At 46.6% G+C, this 14,652-nt stretch overlaps 1 protein-coding gene, 1 long non-coding RNA gene and 3 other non-coding genes across 8 annotated transcripts; 4 read left to right on the top strand and 1 right to left on the bottom strand.

The window, feature by feature from the left end:
* The first annotated feature begins 1,027 nt into the window (after positions 1 to 1,027).
* Positions 1,028 to 1,099, top strand: TRNAD-GUC. The gene has a single exon. It is a non-coding gene; the product is annotated as a tRNA-Asp (tRNA).
* Positions 1,100 to 1,497: 398 nt separating this feature from the next.
* TRNAI-AAU lies at positions 1,498 to 1,571 on the top strand. The gene has a single exon. It is a non-coding gene; the product is annotated as a tRNA-Ile (tRNA).
* Positions 1,503 to 6,574, top strand: LOC114068358. 4 transcript variants are annotated; one of them, XR_003573579.1, is made up of 4 exons: positions 1,513 to 1,561; positions 1,636 to 1,794; positions 5,930 to 5,987; positions 6,470 to 6,566. It is a non-coding gene; the product is annotated as an uncharacterized LOC114068358 (long non-coding RNA). The 4 variants fall into 4 exon arrangements; XR_003573580.1 differs by lacking the exon at positions 5,930 to 5,987 and having other exon boundaries at positions 1,503 to 1,543; positions 6,470 to 6,574; XR_003573578.1 differs by lacking the exon at positions 5,930 to 5,987 and having other exon boundaries at positions 6,470 to 6,574.
* On the top strand, positions 1,843 to 1,914 carry TRNAD-GUC. The gene has a single exon. It is a non-coding gene; the product is annotated as a tRNA-Asp (tRNA).
* Positions 2,238 to 11,340, bottom strand: CPOX (coproporphyrinogen oxidase). Its single transcript, XM_027904367.1, has 7 exons — positions 10,934 to 11,340; positions 10,705 to 10,848; positions 9,906 to 10,016; positions 8,809 to 8,950; positions 6,486 to 6,704; positions 4,619 to 4,723; positions 2,238 to 2,772 (listed from the first exon to the last, which is right to left on the bottom strand). The coding sequence occupies exons 1-7, from the start codon at positions 11,334 to 11,336 to the stop codon at positions 2,685 to 2,687; spliced, it is 1,212 nt and encodes a 403-aa protein (XP_027760168.1). The 5' UTR covers positions 11,337 to 11,340; the 3' UTR covers positions 2,238 to 2,684.
* Between the last annotated feature and the right edge of the window lie 3,312 nt (positions 11,341 to 14,652).

Genomic DNA, 14,652 nt, shown 5'->3' with positions numbered 1-14,652 from the left:
GGTCTCTTTGATGGAGGAAAACCTACAGTCTTGGAGTCCCACAGGGTTAGTGACCCAGCAGTGCTGCTGAGGGGCCACAAAAGGAAAACACTGCCTGTTGGATTTGGAGCACATCAGGGTTGCTTTTTTAGGTATATGACTTTTTGCAGATTCTTCTAGGTCTGAAGCTAATCAAATAATTATTTTATGTGGATTGCCCACAATTTTTAAAGCCGCTACATGTCACTGGTAAATAATGCCTTTTCAATTTAGAAACCATTATTGTGTGGGTTTCTGTTTCTTTCTTGTTCATGCACATCTGGGTTTTTCTGCTCTTTTTTCAATCAGATGTCTCCTATTTCTTCCTAACTAACTGCATATTTTCTTACACTGGATCTGTGACTGTCTCCTCATACCACATATTTGTTGCTGTAGTGGCAGCTTTGGGATCTTTTTTGTGGAGAGGGTGGGAATGTCTGTGTTACATGTTGCCTGGTTTTGAGGCAGTTCTTGCTCATGATACATTTATATGTGCTTTCTCTATGCAGATATTTGCCTTCTTTTTTACTTCCTAATGGTTTTTATTAAATTATGATAGGTGGTGTTAGTGGCAAATGAAACAGCAAAGAAGAGGATACTTGAGGAGTTCAGCTTAGCCCTCATACTGACAGTTTGTGAAGGAAAGGGCTTGGATTTTGGTGATGTCCTCTTCCTCTACAGCTTTTTCACTGACTCATAGGTATTTGATTCCTATGTTTTTTTTATTTAATGTCTCGATTTTACAAGTTGCCCAGTTGACTTATCACCTGGGGCCTTAAGGGTTCACTTTCCTCTGAGGACGGATGGTTTCACCACAGTGGAAAACAGGGCTCCCCAAAGTTTTAGAAAACGCGCCTGTCCTTCCTTGGTGCAGCATATTCCTTGTGATTGGTTATTGCAATTTTAGGGAAGGCCTTGGAGCGCCGGGGGCGAGCGGGGGTCCCACAAGGTTCGTGGTCCCGCGGGTGGCTCTTGGGCTGCGTTGGGAGGGGACCATTCATCAGCGCGCTCCTCGTTAGTATAGTGGTTAGTATCCCCGCCTGTCACGCGGGAGACCGGGGTTCGATTCCCCGACGGGGAGGTGACATTGTCTTTTCTCCCCGGGGACCGCTCCTGCCTGCTCCGGACCCCGTCCCGCGGCGTGCGAGGCAGGGAAGGAGCGAGGAGAGGAGGCTCTTTGCGATAGGGCTTCCCCCGCGCCAGGAGGTTCGTGTCCGTTCGGGGCGTGCGGCCGCGGACTGGAGGAGGGAGAGGGTAGTAAAAAACGAAAGATCTTGAAGTTTTCATTTTTTAGCAACTCTCGTCGCCCCGATTAATGCCCGTGCTGCTTTGCCAGCTGCTCTGGAATGATCCGCTGACGAGGAATTTAACGAGAGCGATCGCAGTAGTGCCGCAAATCCGGTCCCGGCAGCGATTCCACCCCCGGCGTGTCCGGGGCAGCGCCTCAGCTGCGCGCAGTCAGGAGTAGAAACACGCAGGGGCCGGTTAGCTCAGTTGGTTAGAGCGTGGTGCTAATAACGCCAAGGTCGCGGGTTCGATCCCCGTACGGGCCATTCCGTTTTCTCCCTTGAACGTGCGATGGCCGGTTTAGCAGACTATTATTTAATCTTATTTTAGTGGCGGATGGTAACACGGAAGTGAACGCGGTGGCCTCCAACGGGAAGCTTGACGTGGGCGGTCAGGCGGCGACAGCGACTGCGACCCGACGCGGGACCTCTCCCCACACCGCCCAGGCGCAGGGACAGCCGTCACCTGCAACCCGACAATCCGCGACAGGTGAGGTGGCATGCCATGATGGCAAAAGGAAAGCTCTCACCATCCTGATCCTCGTTAGTATAGTGGTTAGTATCCCCGCCTGTCACGCGGGAGACCGGGGTTCGATTCCCCGACGGGGAGGAGGATTAATTCTTTTCTCCTTGTTTTTCTCGACAAGGTTTGTGCCAAGTCCAGGGCTGGGAACGGCATGGAGTGCTACCTAGAGACCCTCGGGACAACACACAACAGCTTCCTGATCCATCTACGAACTGGTAAAGGAGCTGGCCCGAGGTCGGGGTTATGATCACAGCCTGTCGCTCAACACTGAAAGATCCCTCTCTTCCAAGTAACACTGGTGCCCCAACCCGGATTCTCCCAAGTACTGATGGGCCAAGTCGTGCTACTGCAGCATCACAATACATGCCATTAAGTACCACCTTTTCCACAACTTCCCAAAAGCACAATTTAAGGTTTAAAATCATATCAAATCTTCCCTTTATTCTTTACAAAAATGCGTTAAAGCATCCAAACATCTTCTAAGGGCAAGCAGTGCTATTTAGGCACAGATAATACTTTCAGTTCACTGGGAAAAGACTTCACAGTAATTTGCCATTTAGCAATCAATCACATGAGTTGAGGAATTCTAAAACATGCACAGTAGCCCTGTGAGGCCATCATCAGTCCTTCACCAGGCAGCAGCAACAGGGGGTGGCATTAGCCCAACAATTGAAAAGAGTGAGTTCACATATTTGCAAGTCATAACAAGTCTACAGCGTAATTAAGGCACCAGGCAAGATATAAATAGACACAATGAAACACCATGCAACAGCAGTTTGAATGAGCTGGTTTGCAGGCGTTCCTGTTCTCTCAAGTGGCTCAGTGTAAGCAATCCATCTTGTTCATGATCCATGTCAGTGCACCCAGTCTTTGGGATTTCGCAGAACCTCCAGGATTTCTGCTTCTTTGGAGCTCTCTGGCGGGGTGTGCATGTACTCCCACCTGCAGGGAGAGGGGAAACTCACTCAGACTGCCCAGTTGGCTGCCACCTCTCCAGCACCAGGCGGTGTTTGTACTGGAGTTGTCTTTTCTCGGCACACAAAGCTAAATAAACAGTTGATACTCAGCTCAGGAGACAGATATGTAAGTTCGGTAAAAACAAATAATAACAACACCAAGGTACACAAGAAAAACATTAGCTTCATCTTTTTACCAACTTCTGAAAAAGCCAGAAGAACGAGGAAAAAGGGAAGACAATGCCCCCTTGCCCCAAAATGCATGCAGGTTGATTTGCAACAATCTTGTATCAGTCTCCTGTGACACACTAACATCACAAGGAAGATGAGCAGAAAAGGAACCCACAGAATTTTGACAGTGGGGACACAAGACCTAGGTTTTCCAGAATATGGACTGGAAGCTCTACAAGTCCTTGCTGAATCTTGGTTTTAAAAACAAAGGTGATGAAAGATGACTTTTTTATTGAAAAGGCAATTAAAAGAGGTGTGACAGAGAAAGCATCAGCAGTCAGAGATGGGTACACCCTCTTTCCATTTTTTTCCCCAGGAAGGAACCATTCATGCTCTGAAGCAAGCTATTTACACTGATGAAAACAAGGAAAACTGGATCATCCCAGAAATGAAATCAGAAGATAGGAGTGTGCTACACCACCAGGTCAGGGACTCGTATTGTGTTGGCAGTGGAATGAAAATATATGGTGAGAACAGGATTGCCTTCATGGTTAGGGGCAGCAGGCAAAGGTCAGTTTTCCTAGCAGAAGGAGGTCACTAGTGAACTTTATGGAATTCATGACAGGGTCTGTGCTACTCAGTGTTACCTAAAAGCAACATGACAATGGGGGTAAACAGTAAGTGACTGAATTTGCTGATACTGCAAGAGTAAGCAAGATGGGTTAAAACAAAACAAAAAAAAAAGCAGTTGAAAACAGTTAGTATTGAGCCAAGCAACCGAACAGTAAAATGGCAGGTGAAATTCACTGCTGATTGGTGTGAAGGGATGGACACAGAAAAAGTTGCAAACAGATTGAGTTAAATTTGAGTTCAGTTTTACTGCCCAGAAAAGACTGTGGCATTGTAACAGTTCTATGAAAAAGCCAGCTTAATGCTGAGCAGCAGACAAAACTAGCAAACGGAGTATTAGGATTACGAAAGGAATAATGAATTAAAACTTCATTATGCCACTGTATGATCTTGGATACACATACGTATCTTATGGTGTTGGTTCCTTATCCCTAGTTCAGAAAGGGCACAGAAAACTTAAGCCTAGAGGAAGTGGCCAATGTGATCAAAAGGATGGAACAGTGACTGTAAAAAGACTAAAAATACCAGGAATCGTAGGCCCGGAAAACTGGCAATGAGATAATAGAAATCTGTAAACTAAGAACAGTTATGGAGAAACACAACAGCAAGAAAATCATGTTACTTAGGGAAAAATCAAAGTCATCAGATGCAAGTAGGGGCACTTTATACAACACACAGTTAAATGGTGAAGCTCGTCACACATTTGTCAGGACTGCCAGACAGATCACACGATTTCAAAGAGCTACTAAACAAAAACCCATGGAGCAAGGAGAGAAAAATCTATCAAAAGGTACCAAGCAGAAAAAACATCCCTTTTTTTGTCAGAAAGTATCTCAGCCAGACACTACTGGCAACTAGGTAAGTGTAGGAGACCAGAGAAGCACCTCCATGTATTTGGGCAGTTCTTGTATCAGGCATGAACCAGCCACTGTAAAGTGATGGGACACCACGACAGACCTTTGATTTAACCCAATGAACTATTTTAATAAAAACAGTAACCTACCTGCAATTCCACATAGCTACACCCTTACCTTGCAGTCAATGGCAGAGACATAAGAATGCTTTCGATTCTTGATCCTGGTGTCAGGAGGCCAAACTTTGTACCTCTGTCATAAACCAAGTTGAACTCTACATACCTGTGGGGAGTGAAGAGATGCAAAGAAAAAGCAAGTTTATTAGCAGAAGTTGGTTGTGCCTTCTTCAACTAGCAGACATCAAACAAAAACGGCCTATCTTTCTGCTGTGTTGGGTGTCAGAATGAACCCTGTTTTGGAGTGAACTGTTTTTTAGCATCCTCCGCAGGAACGCAATTATTACCTGGCCACTCCACAAAGCACAGGGAGTAGTGACCTTGGCAAACAGAGGAGAGCAGCCACATTGTTCAAAGGAGAGCATTCTGCAGGCTGCTGTTCTGTGCAATGCTTCTCCCAGGCCTCAACCCTGCTGACAACCTCAACACCGTGTTTACCTTGGTTATTCTCCTTTGTGTGGTGGCATCAAACATGAAGAGGAGCCTTAAAGGAACTGAAAGTAACCAGAGGAAGAATTCTACTGTGCAGTCCTCCATGCTGAAGGACACATAAGCAGTAAGGCCTGAACAATATTTTTTGTTTCTTGGGGAGATATGGAAAGCAGCAGAAGTCAAACAGCTTCAGAGTGCTGTGTGGGAGTTGTAAAACCACAATATACCACCTTCTGCCCACAGCATAGGAATAGAGCAGTGACAATTCATCAGGGGTTATCTTAATAGCTAGTGCAAACATGTTACTATTTAACAGAGATACAGGAAGGGAAGAGTTCTTACCTATCTGCAAAAGTGGAAAGCTTTACCTAGCCAAACAACCTGCAAGCAGACCCAGGGAAATATTCAGGCCTCAAGAGCTGGTTCTGGCTGCAGCTTAAAGAAGCTGTTCCCCCTTATAAACTTAGTAGGTTTGCTAAATCCCATCCACAGACTGAATCTTGGAAGCCCCACATTCCCAGGGACAGTCCCACCAAATTAAGGACTCTTGCTTATCTGACTAGTGGCTGCAGGCCAGTGTTCTAAACTTAAATGCTCATACTCTTTCCATGCCAGTCTCACAGATTTCTCTACAGAAGAGGCAGAAACTAAAGAACTTACTTCTGCACAAAGCACATGTGTTCTCATTTCTCCATGTGCTTACACAATCACAGGACATTGTGTACTTGTGTACTTAAGCTTTTGCAACATTAACAGTTGGTCAAATTAGAAGCATGCTCCAAAGTCTTTTAAGTTACAGCAATTTTGGATCATGCCAGAATAAAAAAAAAAAAAAACAAAACAAAAAAACACAACACTCTGTATCTTTACTCCTTTACAGGAATCCTCATTTCAATGACAAGATCAAATGGAACAAATATGTATGTAAGAAGCTGAAGGTCCTTGAGTACAGTTACTTCTTGGCTTTGTGAGATTTTGTTTCATTACTGAATAGGAAGCACAATTCCCTCACCCTCAGGCTCCTTATGTGACAAGGGTAGTCCTGTATCTCATATGATTGGGCTGCAGGAGAGGGCAGAATTGAGGACACCAAGCACACCCATACCCCTTTGCCTGTTGCACAGCAGCAGCTTCTCTTGGTTTTTGAAAGAGCTGGAGAGAAACTGTGGCATTTTGTTTGTGTTGCTTGTATTCTAACGTGGGAAGGTGGGAAATACAGATAAGGGCATGCTACTACCTTCTTTGCACCCCTTTTGACAACCTAGCATTGGATTTCAAGATTAGTTCTGTGCACAAAAATGTTGAAATTCCCTGGTGAGCTTTTTTAGCCCACACTCTAACAGGACATAAATCTATAACCATAAAGAACTAGCTCAGTTTTTTTCTTGCCAGCATAATCCACCTCCTGTGTATTCTTTAGCTCCTTCAGTACTCACCGTCCTCTCCGAAGCTGCTGCCATAGCTTTTCCTCTGGCGTAAAGGAGTCATGGCGGTGCTTTTTCACAATGGGAATGTAACAAGGCACAACAGCTTTGGCACAACTCTTCACAAACTGGAACACTTCCTCCTTGGAGGGAGAGTCCACGTCGTCAAAGAATATGCCTCCAATCCCTCTTCGCTCGCCACGGTGCTTGATATAGAAGTAGTCATCACACCTAGAAGAAGTAGCAGATAGTTATCAACATGGTCCACAGTATCCAAAGCAATGAACAGAACTCCAAGCAGCTACGTGGCACAGGACTAGCACTGACCAGAAGTCAGTTCCTGCAGTGCCGAGTGCCTCGCTGTTTCACTGACTACCAAGAGCCAGGATCGTGCAGCACCCTCTGGAAAGCACTCCTGTGTCACTTACAGTAAAGCTCTGATTAAAAAGTCTCTGCAAAGCTACATGTCACCACACAGTCAGTGACAGTACCACTCACAACACCATGGCAGCTGCATCCACATGGAGTGATCCAATCCATATCCTCTACCTACTCAGAACAGGGTCACCTGATCTCCAAACTTCACCCTAAGAGCTCTTGCTAGATTTCATTCCCAGCATTATATGCAGATCCCAAATTATTTGTACAGCTTTCAGTTTAATTCAGACTTGGAAAAGCATTTCTTTATTATTTTTGCCATTCTAGTAAAATAATTTTCTTCATCAAAACAAAAGTAATCTAAAAACCTGAGACCAGATAAGAAAGCAGCTGTCATGGCAGCCTTCCTCGGAAAAAGGCTTTTAAATAGTTAAAACTTGTCATATTGAGTCATCATAGCAGTGGCTTTTCATGGTTTGTGATCAAGTTTAGAAATGCATAAGGGTAGTTTATTCTACAATAGGAAGGCAATTAATCTCTTTTGTAATGACAGGGAGTATGTAGCTGTGCAATTACTGTACATAACTGATTCACTGTATCCACACCCTATCTTGCTCATAGTTGCTTTATTGGGCAGTCATGCCCTGCACGTCTTCACATGGAAAAGAAACGGAAGGAAAATAGGAAGCAGAAACCATCAACATTAAGAACACCCTGCCTTCTTTTAGAACTAGTTTTCTAATACGTCTCCATCCTCAATCGTTCTCAAGCAATATATATGGCATGGCCAAAGCAGAAGAGATATGGAGATGTAACTGATAACCTAAGTTATTTTTTTATTCATTGGGATGATCAGCTTTTTTATTTTATGGCAGCAGGAAAAGTTAAGAAAAAAGGCTGAGTGAGAAAGGCAGAAAGAGAGCAAGGCTGATAAAAGTCCTAAACCTAGATAAAGAAGACAATGTGGTAAATCTAACAATAGCTTTTATCTTTGAGAAAGGTGGGAAAAGGTCTCTGACCCACTGCAGCTGGCATTGCTAGCCTACTTAGGCTGCAAATGTCCTGACCATTAAGGCACATACTCTAAACTACCATGCAAAAATTTGTCAGACAAGAAGGCTGTAATCTCAAGGCTCTAAGATGTATCTTTCTGCTAACTGGTTGCCACCCAACCTATAACACCCACTTTATCTCCTGTCCTCAGAAAAGACCTAGTGCCTTACAAAAGAGTATCCCCTCCTTCCTGGATACCTCAGCCTGTGGCAGATAGGATTATCAGACACAGAGCAGCAAGCCTCTGCTTACTGGTGAAGGATCAGATCACGTGTATCTCTCAGCTCAAGAAGAACATTCAAAGTTTGCATCTTAGAGAACATTCTGTTGAATTCACAGTGAATGTGTCACCGGGGAAAAATTATGAAGCTTCTACATTAAGGATAATCTTCCTTACTTACCTGGAAAAAAAAAGAAAAGCAAAACAGGCCATGATGGTCAGAGTGAAGACAGAAAAATCGGAGTAGGATTTTCAGTCCCACAGCGTGGGCCCAAGAGCTCACACTGAATCATGCACATTTACCATGAGCTCCCTGTAAGCAAGATTTCTGCAACTCCATGGGGAAAAACTCTTGTCCTAGTTTAACACCAGAGGTTAAAAGGAGTTTTTAAATTTCCTAGTAAAGTCTGTGGCTTACAAAATCTTGTAGAGTCAGCCTGGTTTTTATTGGGGCTATAGACTTATGATCCCAGTTGTCAGCCCCCTAATTTAAAAAACTCAGGCTTCTGTAAATAAGAGATTTCTTTAGACTACATTTTGTCCCAGTATATTTCTGCCAATTTTCCTTAGGGTTTGCTGGTAACTTTTAAAAGGCAGAAGAACCTACAGTTCTTAGAGTACACTTAACTGGCAACATCCAGTGCTGCTTTTTGCTCCACCCCAGGTGCATTTCTCCCCACATACCATTTCTTGTATTTGGGATACAGCTTCAGATCGTGCTTGTCACAAGCTTCTTTCAGAGTCTTGTGAAAATGAACGGCATCCTCTTCATTCAGATAAGTTGGAGTGAGGTCAGTCCCACCACCAAACCACCACTGCTTAGTTCCTACAAGAGAGGAAAGCAGCAACATTTTTATTTTACCCTTCTAAACAGCAAGGTTCACGAAGCATTAACAACTACTTGCAAAATACAAAACGAAATCATTATTCAGTGATGTCCCTAAACCTCAACAGTGAAAAATTTGAGTTCAAGGTAGTGAACTTCCCTTTCCAGTGACTTCAGGAAAACATGAAAGAAATTTCAAAGCTGTTAAAACCACTCACTCAGTGATTTGGACCACTGATCCTGACTACAGGATATCAGTTTCACAAGATGGGCTGGCAACTCCTATTCAAGAATGCAGAAACATTTTACTGCGTGCGAAAGAAAGCGAATATCATTAATACATCCAGAGAAGTAACTGGCTAGAAATGATCCATAATGCTGTGGTGAAACAACTGAAAGAAAACTCTCTTGGAGCTTCTGACAGTACATACACTGTCACAACGTAGAGACAGCCCCTCAGTGTTTGACCACCTAGACAGGGGTCGCATTTCTGACAGCGCCAAGTTGCAGAAAGTTGGGAAATAAGGCACAATGTAGTTAATGAGCAGTGTTTCTGACAGTACGTCCTTCCAGCTGCTGAGACAAAGGCACATCATGACCAGAATGTTTATCAGCCCTTCACAGACATTTCTTCTTCTAAATTCTAGGATTGCTGCTCTGAATGTATTTTACATTTATTTCCAACCTCCTACATTTTTACCTTAGATCTGAAACCTCTCTATATATACTCTACAAAAAGCAAACCCCTTTTACTCTACCAGGTGCACTCATTACGCTCATTTTACAAATGCACAAAGGCCAGAGATCAGGAGATCCAATGCTAAACAACAGATTCTTGGCACAGCTGGGAACAAACCTGGACTGGTTCTTAACCTCTTAGCCTAGCCGTGCATTCACGCTTCCTTCATGTGGAGTCAAACATTTCATATATGCTTCATTGGATTAAAATTCTTACCATCTGCTTCTTCGATTTCAAAGTATCTGTAGTTGAAGTGCATGGTTGGAACATGAGGGTTCTTCGGATGGATAACGGAGCTCACACCCATGGCGCAAAAAGGCAGCTTCCCTAGATAAAGAGATGCACCAAGAAAGCCCTTTAGTTTTTCAAGAAACTTCATTTACTATCATTTAAGGAACATCACTATTTTTCCTTAGATTTCATGACAGGAAAATTTCTCATGTTGGATTGCCGTAATTATTAGTAAATGTGCAATTCACTTCTCATTCAACGCTCTTCTACGCACCTAGCTAAACACTTTTTTTGGTATTTGTCCTAAAATGCAGCAACATGTTAGAGAACCCATTAGATGAAGACCATTTAAAACATAAGGCACTGCTAAGGCTTTCCACCACCCCCAGTCCTCACAATTGCCCTTTGCTACACAAATCTGGGTTGAGTCCTCTTTACCTTTCAGGTGGTGTTGGTTCTCTCCCTCCACCTCTTTGGTACATAACTCCTGCACTCTTTCACTGTTAAACTACAGTGTCATTATTAAGAAATCCCCCGTGCCCGCAATACATTCCTTAAAGCAGCAAGACGGACGGAGAAGCACTCTGATACATGGCTTTTTAGGGATACGAAAGTCCACCTGCCGGGCTTACTGGTTAGAAATCACCTTGATACAAATGAAACCCTTCGAGCTTTGATCAGTGTGGCTTTGCTCAGGTTCTGCTCAAAGGCCAGAGTCCCGCACGGGAATACTCAGGTGAAGGTGTCCCGGTTCCCTACCCCACCTCCCGGCCTGACACCTTACCGTCCTTGGCCTTCAGAGACTTCCCCCTGCTCCGCATCTGCCGCGCTGCCTCCTCGGACAGGAGCCCGGACACGACGGACACATTGACACCCGCCTTCTCGAAGACCTCACCGTCCTGCAGCACGCAGCTGATGCCGCCTCCGCCTGCCAAGGCCAGGGGCAGGGTCACCGCGGGGTGACCGAGCCCAGGGTGCCGGTGCCCGCGGTGTTCCCCGCGGCTCCCCCGTACCTTCCTTCCTCTCCCAGGTGTCGACGGAGAAGGAGGCGCCGGGGTCCAGCGCGGCCAGAGCGCGGCACACCTCCGCCTGCGTTTCCATGATGAGCAGCTCCATGCGGCTCCGCAGCTCCCGCCGCCGCCGCCGCAGCTCCCGCAGCCCGCTCACCGGCGGCGCCATGAACCGCTGCCGCAGCTCCTTCTCCTCCTCGTCCTCCCGGGACGCCGCCAGCGCGGTGTGCCGCCGCCACAGCCCCAGCGCCAGCCCGAGCCCGCCCAGCGCCCCCGCGGCCGCCAGCGCGGCCCGCCGCCCTCCCCGGCCCGCCGGCCCCGGCGGCGCGGAGCTCAGCGCCCGGGCGAGAGCGAGGGCGGGCGGGCCGCGAACAGCCCTGCGGAACAGCCCCGCGGCCGCCGCCATGACCAGCACCGGCACCGCACGGACAGCGGGGCGGGAAGGGGGCCGGGCCGGGGCGGGGCGGGGAAGGGAGAGGCTGCGCGCCCTGTGTCTGTACGGAATCAACTACGTGAGGAAAGACCTCTGAGATCATCGAGTGCAACCTGTGAGCCAACACCACCGTGTCAGCTAGACTGTGGCGCTAAGTGCCACATCCCGTTTTACCTTAAACACCTCTAGGGACGGCGAGTCCACCACCTCCCTGGACAGCCCGTTCCGATGCCCAACGCCCTTTCTGTGAAGAAAGTCTTTCTAATATCCAACCTAAACCTCCCCTGGCACAGCTTAAGACTATGTCCTCTTATTCTGTCACTCGTTGCCTGGAGAAGAGGCCGACCCCCATCTGGCTACAACCACCTTTCAGTTGTAAACTCTAGGGAGTTGTAGAGAGTGATAAGGATCCCCCTAAGCCATCAGCCTAAACAGTTCCAGCTCCCTCAGCTGCTCCTCATAAAATTTCTGTTCCAGCCCCTTCACCAGCTTTGTTGCCCCTCTTTCGACATGCTCCAGCACCTCCATGTCTTTCCTGAATTAAGGGGCCCGGAAATGGACACAGTATTCAAGATGCAGCCTCACCAATGCTCAGTAGAGGAGAAGAATCACTTCCCTAGTTCTGCTGGCCACACTATTTCTGACCCAGGCCAGGACGCCATTGGCCTTCTTGGCCACCTGTGCACACTGCTGGCTCATGCGTGTCTGTACAGGGGAACCTGCCCTCGCCGGATGCCATGGGCCAGTGCAAGGGCCCTGTAACCATCCTGGCTGGATACCCCCCGTCTGGGTGCTGCGGCAAGGAGAGGTAACTCTAGAGGGAGTTCCAGGGTACAGCAGTCCTCCCAGCATGGCGTTGGGAGAGCGGGTTCTGCTGTTCTTGTGCCCCTGAAACATTTCTCCGTCCTGCTTTCAAATAACTTGGTATCATCCCTGCAGCTACTTGGGGCTGCATAGTCACTGTGTGAGTAAAGACTGGTACAGGGTCAGGCATGGCTGGAATAGGGGTAAAGATGTATTTTATTGAGCTGTCCTGTGAACCGTGTGGAATTGCTCTCCTGTGTATGGCATTGCTCGTTTTGTACTCACAGTAATGAGTTTTTAGAACCTGACTACTTTGTGGGACCACCAGTTTAGTGCAATGGGAATATTCCCCATGAATCTTAGAGGGTGCATGCTTATACCTTCTTTGTTTTCTGTAAAGTTGAAGCACATTTTCTTTCCTAATAAAATAGAGGAACTAGAGATATGTGTGCGGTCACAGGGCTTTGATCTCACTGCGATTACAGAGATGTGGTGGGATAGCTTGGATGACTGAAATGCTGTCATGAAGGGCTACACACTGCTTAGGGGAGGCAGACCAGGCAGGCACAGTGGTGGAGTTGCCCTCTATGTGAGGCAACCCTTGGAATGTATTGAGCTCTGTCTTGGAGTGGACAACGAGCAAGACTTTTGGGTTAGGGTAAAGGGGCAGACCAGTAAGGGTGACATTGTTGTGGGTGTTTGCTACAGACCTCCTGGTCAGGAGGAGGAAGTGGAAGAGGCCTTCTACAGGAAGCTTGAAGCAACCTCACAGTCACAGGCCCTGGTTCTGGTGGGGGACTTTAATTTCCCTGACATTTGCTAGAGAAGCAACAGGTGACAAAAATTATCAAGGGACTGGAGCATTTCTCTTAGGAGGAAAGGCTGATGGGTCTGAGTCTGTTCAGTGTCAAAAAGAGATGGCTGAGAGAGGACCTCATTAAGAAATGGTTCCAAGAGGATGGAGCCAGGCTCTTCTTGGTGGTGCCAAGCAATAGGACAAAAGGCAACTGGCAGAAACTGATGCACAGGAAGTTCCACCTGAACACGAGGAAGAGCTTCTTTACTGTGTGGGTGCCTGCACACTAGACCAGGTTGCCCAGAGAGGCTGTGGAGTCTCCCTCACTGGAGATATCCAAGAACAGTCTGGAAGCAATCCTCTGCAATGTGCTGCTCTAGGATGACCCTGCTTGAGTAGGGAGGTTGGATCAGATGACCCACAGTGGTCCCTTCCAACCTGACCCATTCTGTAATTCTGTGAAAATAAGAATTCAGAATAATAAAGAAAAGGGCTGTGTAGAGCCAGATGTTGAAAGGTATTGCATAAAAAGGCCCGGCTCTGCAAGGTTTGTGCTCTGGTATGGGACTATTCCTTGGACACAGTGAGCTTCTGGTATTTCAGGACTGATTTGCACTTGTAGTATCCAAGAGTAGGTCAGTTTCAAAGGTGGCTCTGTGGAAGGCATGGAGACTGATCCTGTTATGTATCAGGGCTTTGTTATCTGCCTCTTTTCCTTGTAGGGTAATTGGGGTGGGGGAGGGAGTGTCTGTCTGAATAAAGCGATAATGTTTGCTTGAAGGCTCAACCTGTTTTCTCATTTCTGATATGATTCTGCTCTTTGGCAGCAGAGGATGCTGTGAAGCTGCTGAAGCGCTGCAAGGAAGAGTGGAAGATCTCTGAGCTGTGCTCTCTTCTGCCAACATCTGGAGGACAGGATCCCTGATGAGCCAGGAAACCTGACCCACTGCAGGTAGGAGTGAAGGAAGGAATGCGTTGTTATTTGCAGAAGAGATCTGTGGCTGAGAGAGAAGGGCACTACCATCTTAGGAGCTTTGTCTGCTCTGAGCAGCTCTTTCAGCCATTCTTTATCCAGGGCTGGTTGTGATAGCTCAGTTTCTTCTTGAATTGCATCTACTGGATTTATCGAAACATTGTCATGATAGTGTGCATTGTGCACTTCCTCTGCTACTTACTGTAGTAAAGCTCTGCTCTTTGACTGGGATTCTTAAATGCTATTAGAATGAAAAGAAAAATTAATAAAGCTGAGGCCAAGACAAGTAAAACACATTCATGCTGATTTAGTGTGTTGGTAGTTTTTTTCTGTATTAGGCTGAATGCAAGCTTTGATTGATAACATCTGGTAATTCAGATGGATGGGACCTCTGGAGGTCTCTAGTCCAACCCCAGGGGTTCACAGTTCCCAGGCTGGATGAGGTTGTGCAGGGCTTTCCTTGTCCAGCTGCATTTAGGAAACCTTTTCCTCGTTTTGTCTCAGCTCCTGCCTCAGCACTCCACCACCCTCCCTGGGAAGGGTTTTTTCTCATATCTGATGAGACTTTCCTTTGCTGCAAACAAGTTAGTCCATCAGCTTGCTCTTGCTGCTGAATTGTAGAAGCACGACTGCTTTACAGCCTGGTTAGGCTACACTCTGGTGGAGGTGAGGAGGAGTGACAGAGTGTAAAACACTCTTACTGTTGCTGTGCTGAA

Source organism: Empidonax traillii, unplaced genomic scaffold (assembly GCF_003031625.1).
Source record: "Empidonax traillii isolate 1590-97213 ecotype Southwest subspecies unplaced genomic scaffold, ASM303162v1 scaffold1047:size509089, whole genome shotgun sequence".
Lineage (NCBI taxonomy): Eukaryota > Metazoa > Chordata > Aves > Passeriformes > Tyrannidae > Empidonax > Empidonax traillii.
The sequence above is the reverse complement of the archived record's forward strand: the minus strand, read 5'-3'. Positions and strand labels throughout refer to the sequence as shown.